This window comes from Excalfactoria chinensis, chromosome 2, assembly GCF_039878825.1.
Source record: "Excalfactoria chinensis isolate bCotChi1 chromosome 2, bCotChi1.hap2, whole genome shotgun sequence".
Lineage (NCBI taxonomy): Eukaryota > Metazoa > Chordata > Aves > Galliformes > Phasianidae > Excalfactoria > Excalfactoria chinensis.
This window is the reverse complement of record NC_092826.1, coordinates 101,480,723-101,499,807: the sequence shown is the minus strand read 5'-3', so window position 1 is coordinate 101,499,807 and position 19,085 is coordinate 101,480,723. Positions and strand designations below refer to the sequence as shown.

At 40.6% G+C, this 19,085-nt stretch overlaps 1 protein-coding gene across 1 annotated transcript in view; it reads right to left on the bottom strand.

Annotated features, from left to right (window-relative positions):
- Positions 1–19,085, bottom strand: part of SCIN (scinderin) — a 45,575-nt gene extending 26,490 nt beyond the window's left edge. Inside the window, exons 1-4 of the mRNA XM_072327645.1 lie at positions 18,874–19,085; positions 15,455–15,609; positions 13,808–13,969; positions 1,398–1,547 (exon numbers count right to left, since the gene is read on the bottom strand). Coding sequence (XP_072183746.1) covers positions 1,398–1,547; positions 13,808–13,969; positions 15,455–15,609; positions 18,874–19,072 — 666 coding nt within the window. The 5' untranslated portion in view covers positions 19,073–19,085. The remainder of the gene's footprint in view (positions 1–1,397; positions 1,548–13,807; positions 13,970–15,454; positions 15,610–18,873) is intronic.

Sequence of the window (19,085 nt, the reverse complement as noted above, 5' to 3'; positions counted from 1 at the left end):
ACCTTGGCGCAACTTGAGGCCATTTCCCCTTGTCCTGTCACCAGTGGGAAGAGACCTGTACCACTCTCACTGTAAGCACCTTTCAGATACTGGAAGAGAACAATAAGGTCTCCCCTCAACCTCCTATTCCCCAGACTAAACAGCCCCAGTTCCTTCAGCCTCTCCTCATAGGGTTGATTTTCCAAGCTCTTCACAAGCCTCGTTGTCCTTCTCTGGTCCTGGGGGATGGAGATTCTCCCTAGCCTTCCTAATGCTAATTCCGGAGCAGTTAGCCCAGGCAAACACTACAGCAGGCTAGAAATAATGGTGCAGAAACAATCAGAGACCAGTAATGAATGCCAGGAACTGGACACATAGAGCAAAAATAAGGATTATAGGCTGTATATGTTCATTAGGTTAACAACCTCCTAGCTCATTAACAGCTTGTTTCAGAGCTCATAAGGACTGGGACAGCCATGGCTGAGCTATGAGCACTGCAATGTGGGCAGCACTAGGCAGTAAGCTCTGGCTGTCAGTGGACTCACCTGAATTAAACTCATTACAGTGGTAGCATGAAAGACATGAACCTACTCACATGGCACTGTCATTCCGCTTCCCTCTAGTTTACAGCCTAAAAGGAGAAGCTGAAGTTTCTTCATACGCTGTTGACCAAGTGGTAAAATGATTTATTCTGATATCCTAACAATATGTGACAAGATCAAAATGCAACCTTGGCATTTTTCCTACTCTTACTCACTCTCAAGGCTCTACAAAACAAGTTGCACACAGTTGGCAAGCAGGTACTAGGGTGGGGCCAGCATGTCCTGGCCACACACATCCTTGTGGGGTGTTGGCAGCAGCCCTCAGCCTCCCATGTCCCTAACATTGCATCTGCAATTAAACATGAGCCAGATAAGAGGTGCAAAGTGCAGCTGTTATGGTCCACACTCCCAACTCATCATGAGCCTATTAGAAATCCCATGCAAAGCCTCCAGCTGCAGCCCCAAGATGGGCTGGGCCAGAGGGAACGTACCTGCAGTGCCACCCAGCCCAGGCAGGCTGCAAACTGAGCACACATTGCAAATAAGGAGCAAGACTTTGGCTCTAATTGTCATTCTGTGCTCTTTTCATCATTTTTACTGATATAAAACATATACTACATGCTTTACTGCTTAAACCAGTACTAATCACATTCCATGCACCAAAACTGAATATGTACACCATAAAAAAAAAAAGGCATAAGAGCAAGCACCATTCAGCATTACCTCCTGAAGTTAATCTGAAGCATACTGCACAACTTAACTCTCTCCAAGCTCCTGGACTCCTTGCAGAACACAGATTTTGAGCCCAATCCTGTTAAGCTCCTGAAGTATAACAGCATTCTTATTCACAGTAACTGCATATATATGATACAATACCATTATGAGCTCGTCCGGTTCACTTCCTTCTTCCACTGTAATTAATCTGGACCTCCCGTTTCGTTCATTGTCCCGAATGCCAACAGCAACTTGAGTGGCCTTCAGGCGCTCATATTTGTTGCATGAAGAGCCACACCACTGATAGATCTCCTAAAATAATTCAAAGCATGTACACATTAGCAATGTTTCAACACAGCAAAATTATTTTATTAATGATTACCTGACTGCAGTTAACCAGCAGACTATCAGTAAAGTTACATTTTTCAGCGGATCTTTAATGGGAAGCATTTCTAACTCACCTAGATATCTCCAGTAAGCAAGATACTTATGTACTGTAATTCAGTATCCACATATGAGATCATTCAGACTCACAATATTCAGTTTGGATTTGACTGAGTTTTGTCCTAGATAGGGATACGTCTTCAACTGTTTAAAGAACCTGAAAGCTCCTAAATTTGCTGCTGTAAACTGTTTTTATTTTACAACTGGCAATTCCTCTTCTATGTTATTTTAACAGTGCCAGCTCTCATCACTAGCAAAAAAACAAATTCATTGTAAAATCTCAAGGAAAATTAATTGTATCTGCACCTCAAAAGTAAAGTTACTATCTTTCAAATCATTCTTATTATTTTGGTGACCTTTTGCTATAGAATACTTGTAATGGACTCAACTCAATTTGTAACCCATTGCATGAAACCTCCAAACCAGCTCAAGTGCAAATCAATGTCACAGGCATTTTCAATAAAAAGGCTTCCCTGCTGGGAGATTTGTCCTTGGGGTACAGATGATCCAGTGCTCATAAAAGTTTATTAACCTTGGATAAATGTGAGCTCTTCCAACTGTAGTTATCACAATTGTCTTTATAAATGACTTACAGAGATTTACAGATCAGAAACACGCAGGGTTTTTTATTATTATTGTTATTGCTATAACCAAGTTACTTAAAACAAGCCGGGCATATACCTTCCTGCCTTAGGAAATGACTATAGCACAGAAAAAGACACATCTGTAAGAGACATCTGCATGCAAAATTGCAGAAGCTAGGAGCAAACTACACAGAGCAATTCACCCAGTTGGGATAGCCACCTTTACAGGGAGCTCCTCAGACACCCCAGCAGTGGCTCTTCAATTTGAAGAGAAAATGCTCTGGAGGCAGCAGCTGGCTCCTAAATATCTTACAGGCTTTCAAGCCCTTCATCTCATCTGACTGAACAAGTAGCAAGTAGGTAGGCCCACCACACAGCACAGAAAGTGCTACTGGTTCAGAACAGAGCATGCCTCCTGAGGCACCTTTCAGGGAGGAGGGCCACAAGAACCAGCCTAAGACAGGTCACCAAACTCAGCCACACTGCAGATAGAGGACTCCCAGTTCTGAATGTCCCATGCTTCATCCTAAATGCAAAGTGTTTCAGGATACAGAATTTAAATTTAAGTCTTGATGAAAACTGCTATGAGGCAGAATATAAACTGCAGGTCCCCTAGAGGATGAGCTGGGAGAAGATAAACAAAGGATATGAATCAGCTTGGCTGGTTGTGCTTCTTTTGGAAGAAAGTCATTTGATTCTTCTTGATGTTATTCAAATAGCCCAACAGTAACAATAAAGGTAAATACTGTCTTAAACATTAAAAAGGGTAAACTGGTTTGTGTTAAACTGCAGTGAAAATAATAAAGAATAACATACAGAGGTTTAAGTTTTATTATATATATATATACACACACAACTCTACAATTTACATTTAAACAAAAATCAGTTTAATTCAGAAAAGCTTTCTGAGTTTTTTTTTCCTATTATCATTAATTAATTAATTTAATACTATTATTGTTATTTAATAGAACTTCCTATTATCATTATTTAACTGTACTTAAAAAGGTGGCTTGAAATAAGTGGGAGGTTATTACTGTTCCTCAGTACTAGCAGGTATAAACCTTATCAGATAGCTAGCAATGATGCCACCTGTATGTAAAACAGCACCAGTAACTTCTGATAATTACTTTCCAAAACCAGCTTGGACATTCCCCAAAATAAATAAATAAATGAAATAAATAAAAAAAAATAAACAACAAAAAAAACCCCACACCTTACTGATCTCACAGCCAATTTCCCTTCCCTTCCTTTAGGAAGCTTCTCTCAGCAGCGATGCTTTAAGTTTATGTCAGGGTTACATGGATTCCCAGAACTAGATTGCTTTCGGCTTGCAGATGTTACACAGTTAAAGCAGTGGGGTTTTCACCCTGGTTTTATCAGTCATCTGATTATAGGTCCAAGACCAAATAAAAAACAAAAGTTTCCAAGTTCTGATTTAAATAACTGTAATGCACAAGTGTCCAGAATCTGGAGACCCATTCTTGGCTTCAGGTCTGAAACCTACCTTAAATCTGATTTTGACATTTCCACAAAAGAATCTCTATGCAGATTCAGGGAAACAGAATTTCTAAGTCATTAATGAAAGATTGTCTTGGTTGTACATAAAAACACAAAAGTTTCAACTCAAAAAGATTTTTTAATACCACTGTTATAGCAATGCACTGCCTCAGCCACCCTCTCACAAGTTCTGGAAGACTCAAAACACAGACTTTGAGCTTTGGAGAATTTCACTACTCAAACTTGAATTAATTCTTATCTTGGCCTACCTCCTAATTGAGCTTATTTGCAATATGACAAAAAAGGAGCCGTGAGTGATATAACAGCAGTAAACAGGAATTTTTTATTTCCCACACCCTACAGAAGGAATAAGGAAGACAACGACACATAGAGAGGTTGGGCAAATATTGCCTTATGTCAGTGTGTACGTTGAAATTCACAGAGATCACTCATTCATAAAGGTTAAAAGTTCAACAGCCTTCTCTTGGTCTTTTTGGTAACCAGACATGCAACCTCAAACGAATATTTTCATCTACAAAATGAATATTTACTGACTACACAGGATACTGTGAGACTTAAATTATCACCGCAAATTATGAAGACCTTTAGTTCTCAGACAATAAATTCACCTTTTCCTTTCTTAGCATCTCCTAAAGGTCTCCTTTAGAGAGGCACAGCACGTCCTGGCTAACTCCTGTTCACAGTATGCTCTCCCACTTTGCCTTCAGTAAGTAACTAAACTGAGCTCTCTAAACCCACCAGCTCTGTGCTTCAGATCAGCTGGAGGAAGGAAGAAAAACCTTCAAAAGCTACAGCAGAGGATTTGGGGGGTTTTTATTTGCAAACCTTATTTTATTGCTACGTGAGAAAACACACAGAAAAACGTATCTCATTAACCTGAGCTAGTTTTAAGGCCCATAATAACTTGCAGACTGTAGGTTCAAAAGTACTACAATATTATTCAACTTTTCTCAGAATTCTCTTTGCAAAAGTCTTTGGTAAATCTTCCACAGTAGGCAATAAAATATATGGACTTTCATTTGCAAAATATGGTTGTTTCAGTCTCCAGGATTTGGGAGGGGAATGTTAATTTTTAAACTATGAAAACATCCCCACAAAATAACATGGCCTAAACATTTAACCTTAATAAAATAAGCATGAAATTCTATCAGGTATAACCAGAAGAAAGTTCATGTGGTAAATGAAACCTAATTTTCTCCTGTAGCATAAAAAACTTACATCAACAAGCAGCATCCAAAAATATCCTAGACAAGGAGCTCACAAACAGTAAATCCATCCCTAAAGCTTTACCTTCCTTCATTATTAAAAAGTAAATACACATATTGGTTTAAAATGCTAGAGAAGCAAAAGTCTGAAAGCTTCCAGCAGTTGAGAACAAAGATAGCATTCTCTCCTAACACTAACATCTAAACTTTGGGTACTGAGCAAACTTAACACTAACTTAACAGGTAGACGTGAGCAGCTTGAAGTCATAAAAGCATCCTAAAGAGCTGTGTGAGAACTGTTGAATCATAGCCTGAACCTCTGATTGATCACCTGAGGTGAGCACAAAGTCAGCCATGGGAACACAGGTGAAGGCAATCCAGCTGCATTACCAGAAGGGGCAGAGCCTGACTGCAGCTCTCCTAGCCCCCATTTAAGGGCTGACTGCCACTGAGGAAGGATCTCTCCAGAGAGAGAGTATATAACATCCAGTGCTACAAGCCCCTTGAAATTTTGGTTTAGTTACCTCTGATTTCAAACTAAAATCATTTTCTCAATCATTCCAATTTATGTTGCATTTTCTGGCCTCACCTTAGAAGTTCAGGGGGATATTTTCACATTTGTCTTCTTGATACAGTTTATTCACTTCAGTTTCTAGTTAGATTGAGGTTTTAACTATTTATTCTCAGAGGGGAGAAAAAAAGAGTTTAAAAGATATAATAACTTCCTGACAAGGTTAATATTTAGATTTACCTAAATATATAACAAGAGTCAGCTAGCTACCTAACCACACCCAGCACGCCACTCAGCTTTTGCCTTGTATGTTATTATCCATACATTAATTTTTAGGTATAGATATAAGCATGATCTTTAGGATAGACACTATAGGAAAACCTACACAGTATTTGCCTTTAACTCACTCGGTGCTTTCACAATTTCTTAGCTGCACTGTACCTATTTTTAGCCTTGTTTTGCTAACCTTGTTTTGAATTGGTAGGCTGACAGAAATTGTTTCCAATAAAACAAAAATAGACACCAAGGGGAAAAAAAAAAAAAAAAAAAAAAAAAGGGAAAATTACAAAAAAGGAACTTCATTCATTCATCAGTAACTCCTGTGCCAAGACCAGTTTATTTTCAGAAGGTTACAGTGGCAGCATTTTTTTCTTCTTAATCTCTTCAACAGAGTTTAAAAGAAATGCTGTGGAAGAGACCTATTCTACTCCCTGATTGATAATCAATATCCTTACGAGAGTGCAGTAGGACTCCCATAAGTAGTTTTCAGTGACAAAAATGTTGTCTTGAATAATCAGTGACCACTCCATAGTTCTTGAGAGAGATCAGGAAAGCAAAACGGATCTGTACCATGGACACTGCAGTTATTGCAAGGTCCCATCTCAGCTGCAAGTTCTGTAGGAAGGCAGTTGGCTTTCCTAGTTATGAAGTAGCACCGGGGATCAGGAGTCATGAGTTTTACTCCTGACAGTTGTGGGTTTGGAGAGTGACTGTAAGCAAATCATATGATGTTTAGGTATACACAGTACATTAAAAGAGTGACCCAGCTTCTGTGCAGAAACACACTGCAGGATGATTATATATGGAACAAGTAACTGAGTAACAGTGCTTTGGCACTTTTCCCTCTGTGGAGGGGGATTGTGAAAGTGTAACTGCTGCCCTCCTGTTCAAGCTCCAAATGGGATGTAGAGCTAGAAGAGGAAAAACAGCGATGTACTTATTTCAGAAGTAACACAAAAATAAGCCTTTCCTTTCTAATACACAGCCACCTCTGTATTTGACTGGCAGACGGCTTAGTTTGGCACAGGGGAAAAACTGTCTGTGTTCCTATCCTTGGCCAGGATAAAGAAAGCAAAAGCCAAGAAGCTTACATTGGTGAAAAATTCAGTTTTATTCTGGATATAAACATGTCCTGAACATGCACATTCAATCCCATATCTTCTCTAAGTGCCTAGTAATCTACTGTACTACATCTACCTAGTAATCCATAGTGTACTCCTGATTTGCATTCTCCTACAGGAATGGACATTAAGCAGCTAAGGTAAGGAGTTTTCAAAAGTAATTTAAAACAAATTCAAAGCTTCAATTTTGATAGAAAGATACTTAAAATATCAAGTCTGGCTAAACTCAAAATACTGTAAAACATAAGCTCTAAAGAATGACTTTGGGCCAAGTATTGTCAGACAGCGTGTCTCCATTCTTTGTCGGCAAGCCCTGATGTAAACTAAACCTGTCCATCTTCGCCTACATCTACGCTAAAACATGCTCCCATAATGCAATTGCACCTCACTTAAGAAAATAAATCAATAAATACCACTCTTAGTTTAAGAGTCAGCTAAATCTATAGAGTGGATATTGCTTTGTCTGCATGACATAGCTTATTCTGACTTAAATTTCATCAGTCAGAATGTTCCTCTGAACCAGGATATTAAGTACAGAGATACAGCTATGAAACAGAGGGACTTAGCATAAGAAAAAACATTTTGGTTAAATATGCTTACTCACGTAGAATACCATGCTATGTTATTGTTACATACACAACCTCTATGAGGACTAAAAGCAAGAAAAGAAGGCTTGTAAAGTTGTTATTCCCCGAATTCCTTTTTCCTCTTAGGCTTAACTACTTCTATTTATATATAGAACCAGACCAGAGCCTGGGCAAATAACCACATCACAAAGGTACTGCAGCGGTTCAGTGTGTTAGAAGAAATTCTGATGAGGCATGTAGAGAAAGGTAAGTCAGTGAGAGACAATCAGTGGTGCAGGAGTAACCAAAGGAGGTGGCATTCCTATTGGAAAAATATTGCTGTATTGAGTGTAGCTAGAGATAGTTTGAACACATGAATACTGGCAAAGTTTCAATATATATCATGCAGGAATGGACAGATACAGCAAGAAGGTTTAGATTGAACCAGGTTAATGTAGGCTTCTCCCCTTCCCCCCCTCCCCCCCTCCTCCCCCCAGTAGATACTGAATCTACCTTTCATTTGTTAAAACAGTGATACAACGAAACCACTGAAAGCTGTGGAGTTATGATTATCCAAAATACGCTCTGAATTCATTCAGACAGAATGCAGCTTAGGTCACCAGGAGCCTAGCCCTAGTATGGTTACAACAGCATCTTTGTAATCGGTCTAGGAATCTCCCACTTGATTCAACTGGAACATACTGTGATGGTAAAAATAAGTATCCCAGGCATACACTTACACTGTATTTATTTTCCTTCACACTTGTTTTAACAGTGTGTTCTGGGAATATTTGTTGTTACACCACACTGAAAAAAAAAAGGGTGAGTGAAAGGAGTATATTCATTCTGAGGAACAGTGTCTCAGGCAGCAAGACGTCTCTATTTCCTACAGCAACAGGAAGAAAACTAACTTAAGGCTTGTGTGTGTTGTCTCAGCCTTCATGACGTGTCTGTTTTAGCCAGTTTTCTGCATATATGTTGAGGTGGAAAGGGGAAAGAAAAAGACAAAACTTTTAACTTTCAGGGAAAGACAGGGAAACTACAGACCCTGAATACTCAGCTGAAGAGAAAGAAAAGGCTGAAATATTTACTTTTTCCCCTGATGACTGTGGGACCACAACAAAACTTCCAGAGCTCTGGAGGTTAAACTACTGAAACTAAAATTAATTGCCTTGGATTTACAGAGAAATATGATGTCTCAATACCAAGATACACTGTGTATAGTTACAGTCACATTTTTAACCCGTTAGTAAGTCCATGATATTAATAAAGCACTAAAGGGGTTTACTTCTTCAAGCTCTGCTACTTGTTTAACAGCCCCCCACTACAAAACAAGCATTATTGCTTCAGCTGGGTGGAAGTGGGAAAGCAGTTAGTTGTAGGAGAAGCTATGAATGAAAAAAAGAAGGGAAAAAAAGAAGGACATGACTAGTTGAATGTGACAGTGCCAAGGAAAGCAACTATACAGAAACTTACAGCAATGAACTTCCACATGCAAGAAAGAATCTGCTCTTCCAGTCCTGTTTATTCCTAAAGAGTAACTTTGTTATAAAGCAATACATATGCTGATTGTGAACTGCTTTCTTTAAAGGGACAGAAAAGTCACCTCGAAGAGAAAATACAGGCAAGAAGGAAGGAAATTACAGATGCAAAACCCAAACTGTTAAAGTTGCAATGTGACACTGAACTGCCCGTTGTCATAACACTACAAGCATGTGTTCTGCTAATAAAAATAACAAAGAAGCTAATTTTCTACTTGTAGTTTTGCTTTCATATATACTAAGTTCAGTTTTTATGAAAAGCAACTGCCATACCAAAGAAGTGCTCCTGCTAGATGTGGTCCTTTAAGTACCGTTATGAAAGATAAGACAGCTCTCTTACACTTGACATACTGATTATGTCAGGAAGTCATTTGAGACCTTCCTGACAGATACATGACAACAACTTTACTCATTGTCATACTTCTGTATTTGACATCATAATTTTTAGCATAATCTTCATTTCTGATTCACAGAGCCTTTGTGCATTGACTGCTGTAAAGTATAACAAAGTGCAGGCACACGGCAGGCTCATACATTTCAAATCAGGAGCCTCTTGACTGTTACAAGTCTATATATAAGCACTACCACAGTAATGGGAAAGATGGACAACAGTATAGTTTACTTGAAGCATTTACATGACTTCTGGTATAGCTATCATCTAGCCTTCTGCATTCTTCCTTTGGAAAGAGGGATAACATTTTGGTAGCAGAACTCTCATTGTACTGCTGAAACTTTTCAACCTAGATCACATCCAGCCTCAGAGCTGCCTGATATTTACCACCTCACCAAAACTTTCATTTTAACAACCATCTCTGCATTTGTCTCCCACTCCCCTCTCCCCCCTCCAATAAGCCAAGTGGCATGCAGCCTCTCCCTGCAGATGCTTAGCTCACTGTACTGCTGCCAGCGAGAAACCAGTATTACATTTCTAAAGCTCTGTTTGAACTCAGGGAATATTTCTGCTGGTCATTAGTGACATAATTCAAACAGCTTTCTTCTAGTAGAGCTACTCAAATTGAAGTGAGTAACTGAAAACAAAAAAAAACCACCACCACCAACCTAACCACTTCACATTTTATTGTATTGCCACTCATACTGCTTCTGCATTTTGGCAGCTGCTCTCTTCCTCACTGACCAGACTTTCGGCTCTTCCCATACCATCAATGCTCCTCAACACTCATATTTTATACATCACCACCAATGTACATGTGGTAAACATCACAATACTGAGGAGTTTACTGTCCACTTTAAAAGTATCACTGAAGGAAACTGGGCGGGAGAAGAGACAAGTTTTTAGCATACTAAAAAGAAATAAAAATGTATATGCCAAATATCATATATAAACATGTGGAAAATACTAAAACAGTGTACATGCTATCCACTGAGGGTTGTTTTTTGCTTCCATTCCGCAGTCATTCTCCTCACACTGTTATGCTGCTTAAAGAATCACTTGCCTTTGTGATAAAGGGGGGAAAAAAAAAGTGCCTAATAAAAGCAGCTGGGAGATAGGCAAACTGTACCAGGTGTAAAGAGGAACAGCACAGAACATAACTAGTTAAGACCATCAGGAATCACCAAGCCTGCCCTGCTTCTCAAGCAGGGCACAGTGAACTGCTCAGCACTCCCTAGCCAGAAAGACTGGATGGGTAATGTGGCAGAAAAACATGGCTTCTGAGAGGGCTATGGAACAGCGGTGCCAGGAGAGGATGCACTAAGAAGCACAAGCCAACAGGGTACAGGGAACTTCACTCTAGACCTGTAGAAAGCCTTCTTGCAGCTGCCTTGTACTTGTCCTACCTGAGCTGCTGTTAGAACAGGACTACTTCCCAGGTTCAACATGGAGGTAACACAGACATTCCTTATAGAATAAAACCAGGCATGCTTCTGGATCATTCACCACACACAGGAATCAATGTGGTGGTCACATAGCTCATGTAAGAAGGCTTCCAGAAGACTGTTTGAACAGAAGGTCTTTACCCACTGGCTACTGACTTTCCCCCATCAAAGTCAGGGCTTCTCCGACATCTGAAGCTATTTTCTTAAGTGCTACAAGTACAATCTATTGAGCAACATAGATTCTCACACTAACCATCAGAAACTGAACTGTAACCTCATACCTAGCTATCCAGAAATGTGCAAACATGCTTTCAACTCAAAGAAGTATCACCAGAGGGAAGACTTAGTGGTCAGTAATAGTTTTATTCATGACTGTTATTACCTTAACTTTCCCTCCCTGTTCAAATGAGAGGTTTCCAAATAGCGTAGTACTTGAGCTTAGCTGGAAAACTGAAGTGACTTAAATAAGTAGCTTGTCATAATGCAACAAGAAATGGACTGCATGAGTAGTTTTGCAGTACTGTGGAGATCATCCTCCTAGTTAGCTGCGAGACTGGAAGAAGTACATATTGGAAAATCACCTTATTTGACAGGCTGCAATCCTTTGCTTGTAAGAGCACTGACAATAAGCTCATTACTTTATGCAATTACTGCCCATTAAGCTCAGATGGTGATTCAGTGATGCCCTGAAATAAATCCCAAGACTCAAGAACAACCTTATCAATGGTTCATTTTATTTCTATTAAGTAACCTATTTGAGCCAAAACACTTAAAAAAATAATAATAATAATAAAAAGGACTCCTACATTAAGAGCTCCTTTAAAAGGCTCATCTATTTACAAAGAACTTCAAATAGTGGAAAATTTCAACCTGAAATACAATTACTTCAGCTTGAAGTATAGTTCTTAGAAAAATACACTGTCACAGCAGAAATCTTGGGCAAGTTTTGTATCACATCTATTTCTCAACAGGCATTTCAGGTAGACTTGCATGTTCATTTTACATCAAATGTTGCCTTTTCACTTCTGAAGAAAGGTCTGGTTTACAAAGTAACTGATAATTAAATTTCTGCAAGTGGACATCAAAATACTGTTTTTATTTGTTTATTCACAGTATCGTGGGAGTTAGAATGGACCTTAGAGATCATCGAGTCCAACTCCCAGGATTCGAGCCTTCTGTGTAGCAGAGCGGCACTTCTACCACTTGTGCCACAGGGGGGATTCAAACCCAGGCCTCCGGTGTTGCAAGCGGCACTTCTACAAGAAAATATCCAAGAAAACTTACTCTTCTGCCACCACTGGCTCAGTGAGGCTAGCCACTGTTATCAGCCATGTGATTCAACTAACTCCATTGCCCAGTAAAGATCTAAGTGTTTACACATCTAATCTTCCTTCCTAAAACAGCCCAGAATTACATAGCTGCTTAACATCTGTCTTATCAGTCAGGAAATAAGAAATAGAGTGATGTTATACTAAGAAGCCAAAAAGGCTCACAGTGTACATTCAGTGTTAAAAAACACACAAGAATCTAAAGTGTTACATTTAAATTGCCCAGTGACAGCACTTAGTACATCTCACCAAGCTATACATCTAAACCCACATCTAACACCCACAGTACATCCATATACCTACAGTACATTTCAGCACCACCATCATTTCTGCAGTGTCCCTTTAGTAATTGCTTTAGGTAAACGAGGCATCTCCAGCACAATAAGGGCCAAGAGAAGTCAGACTGGAGCACACCCACTTTCCACTAGGTGTTTGTGGAAGGGTAACTCCAAACTACAAAACTCAAGCCCTGAGATGGCCTGACTGCAATAGCAGACATTTCCTACTGATGGTTAGTTGCCCATCTCCCATGGGTTAACTCTGAAAGGGAATAGGTAATCTAGCTCTTCTTTGCCTCCTTAATACAAAGTGACATTCAGAGACAACATTTTGGATATTGATCACTTGGTTGTTTCAGATGCTCAGACCATACCATCACAGGAGGAAATACTGTTTGCTGTGTTATCTGAAGACTGCTAAGCATGATTAGAATGTAACGTACTCTATATGGCTAACTGATACCAATATCTTCATTCACCACAACGGGGAGGGCCTTTTAAGAGCAAAAAGTAGAACTTATAACACAAGTTAAGAGCTCTTTTCTCAGTGTGTGAAGGAACTCTTCTCAAACCTTGCTGAAACCACTGACCACTTCCTTGTGAAGCACTAAACCTAGGGCCAATTTCCGTTGCAAGAGCTCATGAGAAAATAACTCATCTGCAAGGTAGCGTTTTGTACATGCCAGCATATCTGTCTGAAGTTATTCTTGTGTCTGATAACTAGTATCTAAAAAGCATGAACTACCTGCCAGGTACTACCTGTAGGTATCAGAAAGTTAACATAAGTTTTAAAGCAACAGTACAGTCCTCTAGGTCATCTAGAAGATTGACCTAATTCTGTAGCGAGCAGAATTATCTTCCCTTACCTGTCCATACATTCCTGCACTCAGCTTCTCTAACTGCTTTTAGCAGAATGTCTTTCAGTATAGGAGTGCTTCTCAGGATCTCTACTCAGATATAAGCAATCTGTTGCAAAACTCCAGTTTTACAACACATTTTATGATCAGCTTATTATGATAACATATCTTGCAGCTTATTTCTTCAGTTGTCAAAATCAAAGTTGAAAAAAATTGAGGAAGTGCTCCGAAGGGAGAAGTCTAATTTGTGTTCTGTTCTCAGCCTTAGCACTGAAAGGACTCCATATGAACAGCTTAAGCTTAAAACATGAGTAAAAATACCTTCAGTGCCTGGAGTGGGAAATAATTATTTCCTGAGCAATCTGTGTATACTTTAGAAACCATTTAGGGCAGTTTTGAGCTTCAAAGTGTTGCGACAACAACAGTTATTTCCTACAGAAGCATCTTTTCTCCCCTGAAATGCACATCTACTTTTCAATACAAGCTGCTTTGGGAAAGACTTACATTTCCAAGGTCAATAATGAAACAATCTCCTTTGTTAAAGCTGGCCCAAGTCAAGGGGACTTCTGTGGCTCTCACAACTCTCCGGCCTTTGATATGGAGAAGCCTCTGGGCACTCAGATCATTTGTAACAACATGATTAAATCCAGAAGCAACACCACCTGCCTGAATAAAAACACAAACCATCAAGCTTTATTTCAGCTTCATTTCTTTGAACTTACCTTTTTGCTGCAGCTGAGGAGCAAGCAGGAAAGAGTTCACACAGGAAGACAGAACTGTGCACATTTTAACAGTGCTGACCACAGACCAAACAGACATGGGGAACATGTCTGTTGCTGAACTGTCTGGCCTTAATCTGAGGGAGCAGATACCACCCTGCTTCAAAGATGTTTCACAAGTATGGGGAAAAGGAAAGAACGGGAATCACTACCTTCCCCTATATAACTAAGAAGATGCTGTGATAGACTTTTTGTCCTGACAAGATGGTTAGAATTACATAACAACTGAGGGAAAACAGAGGAACTTGCAGTCCTGCATAGTTTTCTCTATTTCTTTAAATCTCAAGAGTCCCATTGATTTGTGAGTCTGCTTATGCATAGAGGAAGACGGTAACTGAATAGCAGGTCTATAATTTTCTGCAGGAATAGTTTCAGCTTAGGAGATAAGCTAGCCAAGAGCACCAAACTAGGGGGAAGCAAGACCAGATTACTGATTTACACATCTATAAACTAAGTTAAAGCCTAACTTATTCCTGTAAATTGGCTTGGCTATCTGCCTGCATGAGGCAGCTTTTTCTACTCTTCCAGGAGACCCAGTCCTTAGACTGGAAAAGGCAGCCACTCCTGGAAGTACAAAGGAAAAAAGAAAGCAAGAGTTCAGTGTCCTCAGTTAGCTCTCTAACACAGAGCTAAAAAAAATTCATTAGGTTGTACAGACTGTGACAAATGATAAACCTTCATAATAAGGAAAACAGCTGGGTATGTAATGGTTCCCATAGCACCCATCCAAAGGGGATGCATTACTTCACACTCGGAATACCATAGATGTGTGAAAAGTATTTCCTTCTAAAATATTGCTTCTAGAAGTGACTGTCACTACACCTTTTTAAAATACAAAATTTTCCTGAGATCTATATGGAATTTTGCTTGTTACCTCAAAGAAAAATAAAACGTAGTAGGACTAGAAGAGTTTTTGTATTCAGCACAAGCACCATTTTTAGACAAAAGTGAGGTCTGGGTTTCTCCCACAGTTCATGTTTTTTGCTCCTTACGCACAGTGGGCTCTTCATTTGAGGAAAACGATTCAGGTTACAACACAGAAATGGTTTCTGCAAGATTTACTGTCTCCTATACAAAGAGTCCCATGAGCTCAAGTAGTTACAAGAGTATGTATGGAACTTCATGAGCGTTTAATTTGGGAGTACAGAAAACACACCTGAGTGAGGCCTGTACTTACCGAAAATAGCACTGACAAACCAGCTGATATACACATAGAAAGTAATGGGATTCTACAGCTTAGAGCAGGTCTAAAACTACTAAGCATTAAACAAACAATTTTTAATCTTTCAGTAACAAATACTTGATGTTACCTGGAGGGAACAGTGTTTAAACATTCTAAAGAAATGTGACAGTGTGACAGATGGCTCTTTACCTTGTATTTAATTCCTCCTTTGAAATAGCTTACAAACTCATTAGATTCATATCCTTGAATTTCTCTGCTCTGTACAGGCTTTCCTCCTAAGTAGTCATCCAGTTGAACAGTGAAGATAGCTGCAGCTGTACTTTCATCCTGGGTACATTCTTTCCCTGGAATAAGATAAAGTATTGTGTCTATAAAGAACCAACATAACTTTGAATTCTGTTGTAGATGTTCTGTGATACTCTGCCTCCAGTAGGTTGTGGCAAGAAAGCACTACACGTTACCTTGACCAAACACATGGTCACTCACATAGTTTATTCACTGCTTGAAGATCTGCCCTTAAAAAGGGGAAGTTAAAAAAAGAAAGGTCCAAGAGTGTTTGCACTCTCTCTTTAAGAAAGAGTACATTTTAAGTGAATATAAGTGTGTGAGGTAATAATTTTGGGACTTTAACTGCAATCAGCAGGAACAGTCATGTCAAAGACCTGATTAGATGGTAAATCATAACACACATATGCTAAGAGCAACTTGCCAAGCCATATATAGAGTTAAAATAACTCCTGGGAACAGTCTTACCAATATTACAAAATGCAAGCAAGCATGTTAAGCTCAGATCTCTTAGATACAGGTAATAGAAAAATAGTTCCCAGCATAAAGCTTCAGGTAGTCTGGATAGAGATCTCTCTAAAGGCTGTAGAAAAAGAGGAAGCCCAACAGTAAGGTAACAGGAAAGAATAAAATGAGAGGAAGGGACAGATATGCACAGGGATACTCATTGACACAGCAGGACCATTTGTGCAAGCTTTTCTTCACCCACTAACACCTCTACTTGTCCCAGGAATGGTGGTATGGCCACCACCATGGCTTTTGTGGTGATACAAGTACCCTGGAAGCCTTCAGGAAGAAAGCTTCTAGGACAACAGAGAGAAGGGGTGCTAAAGGATGGGGGCAAAGGGAAGAAAAGTGCATGAGGTCTGTCCAATTAAAAGTATAATTAGTGAAAGCAGGACATAACACAGGAAAAACCTGAAACAAGTTACCAGCACTCAATGATAACATTGCCACATAGAAAGTTCTCTCTCAGTCTGATAGTTTCCTCAAAATTGGTGGTAAAGTTGTGTTTGGTTGGTTTTTAATACACTTATTCACATCCATTAGGCCTAACTCCCTGTATCCTTCAGATTTACTGCTTGCAGTTACACAATAGGGTTCAGGGTCCAAGAAAAAATGGCTTTGGAACAATGTTAGAGATAGTAGTTACCAGGCCCATTCTCACAGTTGCCATGCAGCAAAACAGTCACAAAAACCCTGCTTTGAAAAAAATATTCAGTGAGCATCAATCCAAATTGGCTTGTTCTAGCTGGGTGGAAACCCAGTTATATCTGTTCATCATCATATTCCCACACAGACTCACTTCGAGAGTTGTATTAGTGTGTTAATAGTAGTAATAATATTAGTCTTTTATTTTATTTTAAAGAAACATGAAAGTTTTAAACTGTCAAATCCCTGAAATCCTCCATCTGACAGAGCTAACATGCCAAAGTAGCTGCCACAAGGCATGCTTAGCAGTCTGCTTGCAGAGCTAACAATCTTTTTTCCATTGAGCAGTAGAGTGGATGAGTAGTTCAGCTACTAACACATCCCCCAAGTGCCAGTGCAGACATCCAGGCCAGAATCTCTGAGCAAAGATCAGAATGGATAGCAGCACTACTTACACGCAGATCCACAGATTGCTTGGCTGTGCTAACATTCTCCCAGACATGACTACCCTTTCTTGTGCACTTGATACAAAACTCTGCAAGGCAGAACTAACACAGGCTGCAGCCGTGTTTGGCACCTCCACCCACTACAGGAGTGCCCCATGAGAAGGAAGGGATTTCCCAGCAGCTTGCAACACTACTGCAAAGCTGCCAGCTTTATAGGGATGTGTGCCCAGATTGCCCAAAGCTATTTACAACACCTGGATATCAGAATGATATATGCAGTGTGTGCAATCAAAGGTCTTCAACCAACTCAATTACTGCAAGTGTCAGTCACTGTTTTGGCTTCATAACCAGCGGCAGTCCATGCAGCTTGACCTGGCACTGGTCTACTAAACCTGAACTATTAAGTTAGAATTACTTTAACTTTGCCAGCAGTGGCACAACAAGCCAAACCCTGCTTCTCACTAACAGTACTGTTAACATAGACACATCTGCCAGAAACTCATTCACACTGCCATCCCTGATCATACTCTTGTCAGAGCCTGATCTATCCAGTGCACCAGCTGGATAACCAATAAGAAATGCAAAGCTGAACAAGCCTCAAACACTTATGCAAAAATAATCCCAGCAGATAAAGCACAATGAGACCCACAGGGGCTCAGATATGGCAATACTAATACATATTGGCTCAACTCTACAACACTGCTAGTTGCTCCCTACAACTATCTGAAAGGAGGCTGTGGCCAGGTGAGGGTGAGCCTCTTCTCGGATATAACTAGCAATAGGACAAGAGGGAGTGGCCTCAAGTTGCACCGGGGAGGTTCAGAATGGATATTAGGAAGAATTTCTTCTCAAAAGGAGCAGTTAGGTATTGAAACAGACTGTCCAGGGAAGCGGTGGAGTCACCATTCCTGGAGTTACTCAAGGAAAGGGTAGATGTAGCATTTAGGGACATGGGTCAGTGGGCACGGCGGTGATGGGCTAACTATTGGACTAGATGATCTCAGAAGCCTTTTCCAACCTTAATGATTTTATGATCTCTATGTGCATTCACAGAGATGGCTGCCCACACACAAACCTTACAATAACGGGAAAAGAAACTGACCTCAGGCTGTGGTCAGATGGGTGACTAGACAAGAAAGTCTGATAAGCCCTCAGGAGATGAGGAAGAGACCTAAAACACATCCTATTTAGTGTACCCATATGACAGGTATCTGTTTCGTTGTTAGCTTATTCTCAGCTGCTTTGGGAGGGGCTCTACAAGGCAGTCAGCAGTGATAAAGAGAACTGGTTCTACAGAAAGCTCAGTGACTTCACCTCCAATCCCTAGCATCAGAAAGCAAGATCAGCCTGGCTGGAAAAGGTAGCATCAAGACACCAAGCAGTTCAGCAGCACCACAGGGAGAAGGCTAAGATGAAGCTTTGGTGGGAACAAAGATAAGAAACTTCTCCATCCTGACAGAGGCAGGATTCCACTCTCAGCTCTTGGTGAGACACAGCCAAGACTTGAGTTTGACCCTTCACCACTTTTCCAAACTCATACCACAAAGCACTCAAACATATGCCTGTCATACCCAGCACCCCTCGGCAGCACAGCAGCGAGGTACGGCATCACCCACACCCCGTATTCCTGCAGCCTGGATGCTTCAGAAGCAGCCCGGGCGCGCTCCGTGCAGGGAGGCGGTACCCCCACCCTGCCCCGTTCCGTTCCGCTTCCCCGCTGCCTACCGAGCCAGTAGTGCAGGCGGTAGGCGGTGGCTGCACCGCGGCGGACGGTGTGCAGCACCAGATAGGCGTCCCCGACGAAGAAGTCGCCGTGGCGGCTGGACGGTACCGGCACCAGCTCCAGCCGCTCCACCCGCCACACTTGCAGCCCGCTCTCCTTCCCTGCGCCCTCGAAGGCCGGCGGGGGCCGCTCAGGAGCCATAGCGCTGCCTATA